We start from the raw sequence: 12,479 nt of genomic DNA, 5'->3' as shown, positions 1-12,479 counted from the left end.
ATTTTGGTTTTTGATGGACCCTGGTCACATTCTAGCATAAGGTAGTAATATTTCCACGGTTTACTCATATTTTTCCAAATCTGTGACTTTTAGGGAAAATTATAAATCCCCTTCTACCAGTCTTCTGCTGTTCTTCAAAATCTTGCATTCCAATGAAAACAGTGTAGCTCAGTATGCAATCTAAAGTTCTGTGTCATCTACTCAGTCCATACTTAAAACATTTTAAATCAAACATACATTGTTGCTTCCCTTCCTTCCTCCCAGTTTTGAGTTGACAACAGAGTATTTGAAAGATGCTTTGTTATGTTACTAAGAAAAGCACAATCTTATGGTTAAGTTGATTAATCTTTTCATTCATGTGTGGTAACTAATTAGATGTAAATTGTTATTAGTCTAAAAATCTCCAGCCTAGGGTTGGGTTTGCTTTATATATTACCTGAGATTTTGGAAAACAGAATAAAGTTGGGTAGCCCATGATAAACCTTCTTGCATATGTTATCTATGGGTTCTAGTCATCTCAATTAAAAAATTAAGCATGGTCACTTGTTACTTAATCTGCTTGTATATGGCAGTTTACATGTACAGCAATGAGTCATGTGTGGTAACAAGATACTTTTGTGCTGTTCTGTACATAATTTTCTTTCAATAATTTTTCTCATTGATTACTAAGCATAAATTGAACCTTGCTTATTAGCCTTACTTAGGAAAAACTCACTGTATTTTGGTGACCTCTCTCAGGTTTTACATTCTGATTCTGTTTTTTTAGTGCATAATACAATTGCTAAATGTGTAGTGTTTCTTTAAAAATTTCTTTAGTGATGGTTAAACAATCAATAACTATAGAGAGTCCACAGTGAAACAAAAGGACAATACAAGATAACCAAGGATATCTTTTCTGTACTATTTACTGTCCCATTTCTTTTCTCTGGGCTTCTGCTAGCATATTTTATTTCAGTCATTCATCAAAGGAAAGCAGTATTTTTTCCTTGACCAGCTGCTAGAAAAAATGAACATATAAATAAAGGTCATTAAATTATAAAGGGACCCCCTTCACCTTGGCCCCGCCCCCGACGCTCCTCCTCCTCCCTCTCTCTCTCTCTCAAAAAAAATTATAAAGGAAAAAAAAGAAATGATTACCAAAAAGACAGGATAGTTGTTACCTCTAGAAGGAACTGTGGTCCTAGCCTTCTAGATGGTGGTTCTGTGGACCCGTAGACCTCTAGTTCAAATAAAACGTATAAGGGGAGTTAGCAGTGTTATTTCACTGTTTTTGAAGTTTATAACTCCAGAAACTTAGAGGTTCTCTCTGAAGTGACTGACAGCAAGTACAACCTCAAAAAAAGGGAAACATTTAAACTGAAAATTACAATTCAGCTTTCTGTTTTGGCACTATGTTTTAGTTGATGTGACATGGAACCTCTATTTATTGATTAGTTTATAGTCATTTAATTAAGGCATATTTTGATAAATATGCACTTATTAAAATGTCTTTATTTTTCAAAAAAGTTCTTTTACAAGTACTGTTTATGAAAAGATGAATGTTCCAAAGCCACATATCAAAATTAAGATGATAAAAATTTGGGAACCTTGAACATAATAATGGAAAAGATGTTCAGGAATTTTATAAAATGTCTAAATACACACATCAATACATCGTGATAAAAACTGAATATCTAAGTTAATTAAATCATTTTATAGGAACGTTAAAATGTTAGCAACTCAGGTCTTTCTCTGCCCTATATATGATTATATATTGATTATGTGATTGATTGATTGATTGATTAAGAATCATACAGTGATAGGAAGATAAGCACATGAACATTAAGTAATTATGCAAGAATGAAACGTGTTTCAAACAATGTTACAAAGGAATATATAATTATTTACTAAAAATGTTAGGCAGTGAATGTGTTAAGTTCAGAATAGATTTAAAGTAGGATGGCTTTTAGCTGAATTTGTATGGGGTTTCATGAAATCGCAGACACTTGCTATGGATCTTGAAAAATTATAGAAATTGGACTAAGTATAAATGAGCTATCTGGGTAGGGAGATGTATTAGGAAATAACAATAAGGAAACACAGGGTAGATTCAAAGGCATTTGATCATCTTAATTAGAGAGGATGATTTATGTAGGAAAGTAATGAGAGACAAAGGTAGAAAGGCAAGTTGAAGCTAGATTTTAATGTGTTTATGATGTGGAAGAGAATTATAATGCTTGTCAAAATTGAGTATCTTTGTCTACTAATACAGCCTTCTGGTAACACATATTCTTGGGCCAGATTGCTTTGGTTCTGATCTTTGCTCCACATGTTAATTTAAATTCCCTGTAAATTACTTTCCTCAGTAAAAGGCAGAAAAGAATAGTACTTACCTTACTTTGTTGTGAGAACTAAATGAGTTAATATATGCAAAGCATTTTGCAGTACCTGACATACACTAAGTAGTTTATGAATGATGGCTATTATTGTTATAAAGATTGAACATAGAAGAAAAGAAAAAAATTTTTTAGAAGCTTTTCCCTGGTAGTAATGTATTTGACATATTATAAATAATTGTATCTTTTTCATTGCAGTGTTTGGGAGATGGGAAGTAATGACAGCTGGCACCTGAACTAAGTACTTTTATAGGCAACACCATTCTAGAACTTCAGGATGAATGGGGATATGCCCCATGTCCCCATCACTACTCTTGCGGGGATTGCTAGTCTCACAGACCGTAAGTTTGGTTAATTTATATAAGTTACATTCCACTGTGTGTTAACAATGATTTTAGAAAAGCGGTAACATACATTGTAGCAAAATAACAAAAATTTTAAGAGTTTATATTTAGCCAAAAACAAAGACATTTTAGTTAACTTTCTTAACTTTTAGTTTAGGCAAATGATCAAATTTACATTTTGTGAAGAGTCATTAAATAGTTGAATTTAAACTACTATAAAACATTTACTATATGTTCTTTTGTTTGCTGTTTAGAATAGAATGAGGAAAGGAGAGAATTATTTAGGAATTTACAACTTAAGCAAAAAACCTTAGATAATCTTCCTCCAGAGTCCTATCTATGAATGTTTTCCTGCTAAAGTGAGCTGTTTATGTTTGCATATTAAGAAACATGGTACTTGTCTATCTGGTAGAGTCAGGTGTTGTTATTTATTTAAGTGAGGGTACTAGTGATTCTGATAACTCTTATAAGCAAAAATAAAAGAGACTAATTAATGTCTCGATTTTTGGAAGTTAGTTTTAACCTTACCTTTTTGGCTACTTATTTATTAAATTAATAAAAACTTGAGCCCTGACTGGTGTAGCTCAGTGGATTGAGCGCGGGCCTGTGAAGCAGGGGGTCACTGGTTCGATTCCCAGTCAGGGCACATGCCTGGGTTGCAGGCCGGGTCCCCAGTGGGGGACACATGAGAGGCAGCCGCACATTCATGTTTCTCTCCCTCTCTTTCTCCTTCCTGACCCCTCTCTCTAAAAATAAATAAATATACTTAAAAAAAAACTTGACATGAAAATCAACATGGATATGAAGGAGCTGAGTTTTATTCTCAGAGAGTTGTATCATCTGTTATGATCTGAGTGATGATTTGGGAGTTTTGTAGAGTTGATACTGGTAACTTATTTTTAATTCCAAAACATATATAAGCACTAAGAGACTTATTATAGTCACTCAGTTTCTAATAATCTGATTTTATTTCAAATAGTCCTGAACCAGCTGCCTCTTCCATCCCCTTTACCTGCTACAACTACAAAGAGCCTCCTCTTTAATGCACGAATAGCAGAAGAGGTGAATTGCCTTTTGGCCTGTAGGGATGAAAATTTGGTTTCACAGCTTGTCCATAGCCTCAACCAGGTATCAACAGATCACATGTAAGTACAATCTAAAACAAAGTAAAAAGTTTTGTTCTTACTAAAAGAATCAGTATTCTTGGTTTTACTTTTTATTTCAAAAAAAATTAGATATGTGGTTTATTTTTAAAATATATCAGTACCCAAGTGAGAATATGAAACATTCTGTGCCTGTGATGAAATATTAATGAGAATTAAATAGGCCATAGTACTTTGAGACAACAGTTTTGACTCATGTTCTGTGAAGACGTTTTTCAATGGTTTTGGAATGATCTTGAGATATCATCCATCATGACGGATCTGTGCAGAGGTCTTCGAGGTATCTTTCTCTTTTTTAGTATTTAGTTAGAGTGGACAGAATTCCCAGCCACCAGGGATGGTGCTACTGCTAGCTTTATTTGGGCTTTTCATCGGAAGTTTAAAAACAGCTCAAAAGACTTAACTATGGAAGGTTACTACAGATACAAACTTCAATTATATAGTTTATTTATAATTTTTGGCACATAAGTCTACTTTTTAATTTTTTACTGCAAAAGCAGTACATACAGTATCTTAACAGCACAAAGTAGTCTTAAATTATTTTTTAAAAAGTCTCCCACCCTGTCTCTCTACATTCCACTGCACAGTGGTACTCATGTGTTTTCCTCTCGTTTAATTTTTTTTAGATTTAAATATTCACTATTTAGAGAAATGAGGAAAGCACATTATAATGGAAAAGTCCCTGCCATTAGATGCAGTACTTACTTTTGGGCCATTTATAATGCTGATGACTGAGGTGGAATCCTGAATGTGAATTTGCTGATGGAGAAATTGAGATAGGATTAGTGAAAATCAGAAGGAAGTGTAGTACTAATATTTTGTCACTCCAGAAATTTAATAATGTCTAAATATTGCATCATTTGTTATGCTCATGCAAGATTAACAGTTTTCATCAAACATTTTAAGAGATTAATGGAATGGTACATCATACAGTTATGATTTATATTATGGAGAGCTACTTTAAGGTTTCACTCAAAAATTGAATCTTATCACTGAACACCATTTTTATAAGTCTTTCTTATATTTATGGAGTTAACAGTGACATGTAGTACGTAAAATTTTAAATACTGCCTGTATTTAATTTTATTATTGATCTTCTGTAGTTATGAATTTAATTTGCTTCTTACTTTCAGGTTTATTGAAAATTGTGACTATGGTCCTGGCCTTGTAGCTCAGTTGGTTAGAACATTGTCTTTATCTGCCAAGGTCGCAGGTTCAATCCCCCATCAGGGCACATACAAAAATCAGCCAGTGAATGCAGATGCATAAACAAGTGGAACTAATTGATCAATGTTTCTCTCTCCCTCCCCTCGGATCTTTCCCCCCTCCTTCCTACCTCTCTCCCCTCCTTACCCTCTCTTTCACTTCCCCTCTCTCTCTTTAAAAAATGTGACTATTCTTAACCACTTTCTTTGGATATTTTTCTTCCTCATGACTTTGAGAAAAAAATATGACGGTAAATTATATAACCTCTGGGTCTTAACTAATGTGGTATTAGTATTTCAGAGGACATTCTCATATTGAGATGTAAAGGAGAAAATATATTCTAAGCCCAGATATCAGCTTCTGTGCATAATTATCACTTTTATACCCTTCTGTTATTTTGAATAATTTAGAGTAGACTCTGCTTTCTACTTTGACACTGATGTGACCATTCTTAAATAAGCTTATAATGTCATAAAATATGTTTTGGGCTTTTTTGTATGTGTGTGTTTAAAATAAAATGGGGGAAAAGTTGTTCTTGGAAAAATTCTCCTGTTGTTTTTCATAAGTCTGTTTCTTCTAGGATAGCGTCTTTGAAAATCCATTGAAGTATTAAACACACTTGCATGATTTGTTTTTATATTATGTCTTCTTGTTTTTCTGACTTAGCCTTTTCTGAATTTCACTAATGAATTGCTGTCTAATGTAGAATAGAAAATTATTAACCAATCACTATTTTAATTTTTGATATTTATTTTTTTAATGCCAGAGAGTTGAAAGATAATCTTGGCAGTGATGATCCAGAAGGCGACATACCAGTCTTGTTGCAGGCCGTCCTGGCAAGGAGTCCTAACGTTTTCAGGGAGAAAAGTATGCAGAACAAATATGTACAAAGTGGTGAGGTTCACAATAATTGAATTTTGCATAATATTTATATGAGTTCATATCAGAACTTGTTTAACATGTATTAATTAAATTGAAGGGTCTCCTTTAACAAGCTAACCTATTATCTATGAATGCAGCATTGATATCCTGAATCAAAACCAAGAACAGGAAGGAAACTAAATGGATACTAATATACTTGCAGTTTATTTTTTTTGTATTTGCAGTTTAATATGCAACCTAATTTCTTGAAAGTCAGACAAAGTTTAAAGTGTATTTTGTTAGATATTTCAGAATGTGTTTGTTTACTCAATCAAAGAGCTTTAGGAATGTTTTTAACTTTAGAAAATTATATCATTGGTATGGAAGAAGTGTTTTCATTAATCAAGTAAGAATATTTGCAGAGCTTTTTAACATGCAGTACATGTATAAATATATCAGATATTAGTTTCATTATTGATGGTAACTACATTTATGGCTATACAATAAGTAACCGGTATAACGCGTCTGTTGCCCTAGCAATAGAAAATTGGGCTTATAATAAGTTATTATTAAGGATAAGCCTATTCATAATGCATATTATAAAAGTCATAAAAATACGATGACCAGCAAAGGTAGCATTTTTGTGTGGCATAGGAGCACCTTTGAGTTAGGAGCATTCTTTAGCCTAAAGCTTACTGAATTTTTCAAGCCTAAGTACTTTGCAAGGCTCTCAAGATTAAAATAGAGAACAACTTCTGAAGGTTTAATTTACTGCTCATTGATTAATTGTATTAAAAATATTGCCAGATTTATTGGAAGCACCTCCATGAAGCACCCCATTCCATCTCCCAGTTTTGTTTTGTTTTTAATAGTATTTTTTTGTTGATTTTGTGGATTGTATGTACATCGTGTTTTTAAAACAATTGCATATTTTACTGTTCATTACTCAGAGAATCACCTCTGCCCACCTCACCTTTAAGCAGATCAAAGGTAGGTAGGTAGGTATTCAGGGCAAGACTATATCTTCACCAGAACTAATAGGCTAGATTGCAGTAATAGGAGACATCTGAATTTTGAAAGGGAAACGAGAATTATACTTGTTTTAAAAGAAGGTTGGAATGGAAGACAATATGGGGAGATTGTTGGATTGGAAGATAGACTGATAGGTTAGAAGCATGTAGTACAGAATAATGTGAATAACCAGTTGGATAAAGGAAGTCTTCAAGGCTATTTATGCTACATTTGGTAACTTATATTTTTAAACATTTAATTTGGGTAGTGAATAATTGTACTAAAAATTCTAGTAGAGTAATTTACCTTTCAGTCACATATTTTGTGTTCTATACTACATATATAATTTAATCCAAAATGTTGTTAGATTCATTTTATATTTTTTATTGTTATTCTATTACAGTTGTCTTACATCCTATTTTGTAAAAACATAAACTAGCATTTAAAACTTAATAGCACATTGTAATTTTTTCTAACCATTTTTCAAGTGTGATAGCTTTAAAATTGTAAAAGGTGATTCTAAGTGTAAATGTGAGTTACACAGAGAAAATTTAATACTGCACAAGTAATTTTATTTATACTTCTTTGTAATTTTGAGACAATCAGAAAGAAATATTAGAATTTCATTTCTTTCTTTTATGTATAAAACTGTTGCTTTCAAACTGGTAATTCCAGCTTGTCCCAGTGATGACTTTTAAATCAGGATTTTTTTTTTTAAATCTCCCATTTTATGGACTATTGCCATCTCTGTTTTAAAAAATTAATTAACAGTAATCATAGTAATTATATTATTAAGCTCTGGAAGATATAATTTGGTATTGAATTTGATTTGGAATAGAAAGTTCAAAATTTGAAATTTAAACTGTATGTAGAGGAAACCACATTAGTATTACTAGTAACTTCGAGGTGATTTTGAGCCCTCATCTCATTCAACCACTAGTAAGAGAGCTAGAATCCCTTCTGTAGTATTCTTGGCAAATGAACATGTAGCTTCTCTTTGAATGTTTCTGGTGAAAGGCATTTCTCATGTCAATAGCAGGAAATGAAATTTGGAAATATAACATGATGCTTGAAGTTCCCAAAAAGATTGGCTATGCATATCATAAAGTTCAGGGTTAATCATAGGTTTTATCTTTGATTTTAAAATGTCTAAATAAATGAATTTTTCTTATCTCCTATTTAACAAAATGCCATTTGTGTAACAGTTGAAGGAACAGTGTATAGCTTGAAAAGAAATGTGAGAATCTGAAATGTACCCCCAGATTTCCTCTCATTGATCAAATATTTATTTAACCCTTAATATTTGGTAAAGAATTCTTGTAGAAGAAAGAATAGGAGTATTCTGTTTTGCATAAAAAGACTTTCAGATGGGTTGCAGCTTAAACTTTTGGCCCCTAAATAAAGAACTTCTAAAAACCTAGGTCTGAAATAAAAAATAATGATTTAAAAAAAGAAAACTAGTTTTGAATCATAATGAAATGAATAGTATATTGTGAAATAAAGCTCCTGAGGATGAGAGATGTACATAATCAAGTATTCCACTTAATTGAAAACCACCCAGCGGCCTATTGTAGAAGGAAGAGTGAGTGGTATTTGATCAGGGTGTAAAGCAACTTCTCAAAGTTCTTTTAAATTATAAGTCTAAATGTTAGGACTTTAAACAAAGCAAGCAAAATTTTTTAAAAAATTTAAATTTCTGTATCTGCTTCTAGATTGGTTATGTAGTAAAAGAATATTTTGATTGAATTGGTTGAACTTTACAGTTTCTGCATTTTGCTCTTCAAAATTAACAGGTTAGAAAAAACAAAGATCTTTTGAATGTTTGTGAAAGGACAATTGATTTAAATCATTTAAAGGAAACAAAAGAAATTAATGTTTACTATCTTTGTGTTTTTTAGGAATGATGATGTCTCAATACAAACTTTCTCAGAATTCCATGCACAGTAGTCCTGCATCTTCCAATTATCAACAAACCACTATCTCACATAGCCCCTCCAGGTAATATATTTATTATTTGATCAACTATTGTTTTCTGTGGTTCATATATTTGTGAATATACAGAGTGTACATACGTATAGGTAATGGTGAATTATATGTAGTTAAGACGTTAAAGTGCTTACTTTAGTCTTAAATAGTAACCCATGGGAGCATTTACCTTATATGCGTAAGTGCTCTAATTCAGGGATTGAAGTATCTGTCATTTTAGTAACTTAATTTCATACAGACAGAAAAATGTGTTAATATAACTAGTGTGTTTGAGGTAAGAAAATTTATGTAGTAGAACTTGGGCAGCAAGGCTTTATATAACTTAAACAGATGGATACTTTCCTGCAAGTGAAATAAATGAATTACTCCAGTTTTTATAAACTCTTTAGTGTAACTCTTAGATTATGATTTGTGAATGATTTTTGTATATCTGACTTTTTCAGTTTTTTCTGTTTGCATAAATTTTAATTTAAATAAATTAGAATTTGTAGAATTTTATGATGGTGACATTTCAAGGAATAGCCTACGTATTTTATTTCCTAATATTTATTTGGATTTGGCTTTTAGCCGGTTTGTGCCACCACAGACAAGCTCTGGGAACAGATTTATGCCACAACAAAATAGCCCAGTGCCTAGTCCATACGCCCCACAAAGCCCTGCAGGATACATGCCATACTCCCATCCATCAAGTTATACCACACATCCACAGATGCAGCAAGGTAAGAAAGTTGGTTGTTTACTTAAAGGGAATACCTAGTATTCCAAGCAAAGTCATTTCTTTCTTTTAGAATTTTTAAAACACAAAGTAAAATACTATACTGTATACTTGGCACCAAACATTCCTTTTTAAGATACGGCTTAAGTTACATTTAAATGTAGACATGTTACATTTATTATTTGGGAGGCGAAAGGATCAGTGTGATTTTGACTCTTTGGATTAGGTTTTTATACAACTGACTATATATCTAGTTCTGAAATTAGGAACTGCTTTTTAATTGTGCTTTCTTCCTACAGTGGCACTAAGTCAAAGGAAAATTACATTTTAATTGGTAAATATATATAGTGTGAAGATTTTACTATAAAGTAAATACAGTATAAATAGAAGACAATTAATCTTATGTAAAAATTTCTGGGATTAGATGACTAGTTCTCAGTTGAAGGCAAATATTGATAGTTGATTTTTAAGTTTACATTTTGCTTGGGATGCATGAAATGGCTGCTAAGTGATTTATTATTAATATAAATTTACTTTGTGGGAGAAATTTTTAAAAGTGCAAAAGATAATACAACAAATATCTGTGTTTTTGTCTTCCATCATTAACAGCAAATTTTTATCATTTGTAGTTAGGCATTAGTTTCTATGTGTATTTTTATTTTTTATTATGCCTGAAGTCAAACTCTTCATTTATAAACTTTCTAACAATAAGCTTTTAACTTAGTCATCCATCAAAACAGCCAACTTTTCTGGCTTCCCAAAGTTAGAGAATGAAGTACTAGGTTGAAACTGTTTCTTACACTAACACAAAGAAAAACTAGTAGACAGATCACACATTTCAAATAGATACCTTCAAAATTACAAAATTTAGTGGGAGTGCTAAACGCAAGTATGTACGTATATGTAGACTAATACTAGTGAAATAGTATATTCTGGCACACATAGTTATGAGGAACATTTTAAATATAATTAATAGGGGGACACATTTGTTGCTTATGGAAATGTTCACATATACATAAGTATGTGTAGGAAAGAACATAGGTTTTTACTCTAAATACTGTTGTTTTTTAACAAGATAAAACCAGCTTTTTCAGAAAAAAATACATTGAATTCACAAAATCAAAGGAGAAATTTAGTTTGGGGGCCTGTTCAGTTAAGTGTCATTTCTTGGAAATTCTTGGACACTTGAGGAACTAAAGATGTAACTCAGGGATTAGCCCTATTCAGATATAAAAATTATTATAAATAGGAAAATTAATTGTGGTAAAGAGCAAGTGGATAGGTATATGGGACAGAAAAGAATCCAGAATGAGGCAAATATATATGGGAATTTAGGGTATGTGAAAGGTTACACTTAAAACACTTTTTCAATTTTATATTATAAAAAATTTAACCATGCAGAAAAGTTGAAAGATGAGCACAATAAATCTCTTCACCCACAGACATCATAACTCTTTGCCTTAAGTACATCTGCAAAGAAGGAAATTATGCTGTGTAAATACCACGTGTAATTATTTACCCTAAAATTATTAAGAATGGTCTGCAGTATCATGTAATATCTAGTCTACATTCAGTTTTCACTATTTGTCCCAAATATGTCATTCATAAACTTTGTCTTATCAAAGCCTGATCTAATCTAATTCCTCACACTTTGCGTTGGATTTTTACATCTCTTTCCCCCTCATAACAGTAATTTTTGTTCTTTTTAAGAGTTTGTGCTCCTTTTGTTGTAGAATATCTCATATTCTAGCCTTTACTCTTTCTTGATAGTGTTGCTTAATTTGCTCATATATTCCTTATATTTCCTATACACTAGAAGTTATCTTTAAAAGCTCTATTAGTTTCTAGTTATATATTTTTGGCAAGACTATAAGTAAATAAATAATGTGCACTTCATATTGCCTCACGTCAGAAGGCACATAATGTTGTGTGGTCCCAGTATTAATGGTGTTTAGGTGGTGACCACTTTGTATAAGTACATTATTTTTTACTCTTTGCAGTTAGCAAGTAATCTAAAGGGGGATATTTTGAGATCATGTAAATATCCTGTTCTTATTAATCTTTTACCTAAAAAGTTTAGTGTCCAATGATTCCCATTTCATAGGTTTTCAGACCAGTCATTGGAAAATGGTGATTGCTTTTAATTGGTGTTTTGAGGATGGCATTTTTACATCAGTATATAAGAAGAGATTGATTAATAAATCATGTTGGATTGATTGGCTAGGCATTTGAAAATTTTTAGTTGGATTCTTAGATCATCTTGAGTGTAAATGTTCTAGATAGGTGAATTATTTACCTGTTCATTTGGATTTTAAGTGGTGAAATTATAAGACAACTCATAATTACTTATGAGTTGAGAAGGCCTTATTTCTAAGCAGACTTAAAACCTGTATTCTAAATATGGAAAATAAAATGATTTAATTATAAATTTGTGTGTAAGAGGAGAGAACATAAAGACAAGTAAATACAGGAAAAGCATCTTTTAAATTTATTACAAAGTATTAATTTTTAATATACTAATATCTTGAAAAGATTGATAAAATTAGACAAAAGTAAACTAAAGAAGTAAAGAGATAATCTGCTGTAAAAGCAAATTGCATACAGAAAGGTTACACACATGACAATTTGCTCAACCTGTCTCATAATTAAAGAGATATGAATGAAAGTTAAAATGGAATGCCATTTTATATCTATCAGATTAGTAAATACCTTATAGATATATGATACCTAGAATCAACAAGTGTACAGGGAAAATTGAACTCACAGTCTTCATAGAGGTATAAATTGGTATAACCTTTTTTAGAGAACAGTTTGACAA

The 12,479-nt window shown here is 31.6% G+C and overlaps 1 protein-coding gene across 5 annotated transcripts in view; it reads left to right on the top strand.

The window, feature by feature from the left end:
- NIPBL (NIPBL cohesin loading factor) overlaps nucleotides 1-12,479 on the top strand; it is a 204,388-nt gene that overhangs the window by 83,024 nt on the left and 108,885 nt on the right. For all 5 annotated transcript variants that reach the window (XM_037128962.2, XM_053657314.1, XM_053657315.1 and 2 more), the window contains 5 exons: nucleotides 2,574-2,716; nucleotides 3,699-3,864; nucleotides 5,855-5,982; nucleotides 8,859-8,958; nucleotides 9,514-9,665. In XM_037128962.2, coding sequence (XP_036984857.2) covers nucleotides 2,653-2,716; nucleotides 3,699-3,864; nucleotides 5,855-5,982; nucleotides 8,859-8,958; nucleotides 9,514-9,665 — 610 coding nt within the window. In that variant the 5' untranslated portion in view covers nucleotides 2,574-2,652. The remainder of the gene's footprint in view (nucleotides 1-2,573; nucleotides 2,717-3,698; nucleotides 3,865-5,854; nucleotides 5,983-8,858; nucleotides 8,959-9,513; nucleotides 9,666-12,479) is intronic.

Source organism: Artibeus jamaicensis, unplaced genomic scaffold, assembly GCF_021234435.1.
Source record: "Artibeus jamaicensis isolate MK-2021 breed Jamaican fruit bat unplaced genomic scaffold, CSHL_Jam_final scaffold_369, whole genome shotgun sequence".
Classification (NCBI taxonomy): domain Eukaryota; kingdom Metazoa; phylum Chordata; class Mammalia; order Chiroptera; family Phyllostomidae; genus Artibeus; species Artibeus jamaicensis.
The sequence above is the reverse complement of the archived record's forward strand: the minus strand, read 5'-3'. Positions and strand labels throughout refer to the sequence as shown.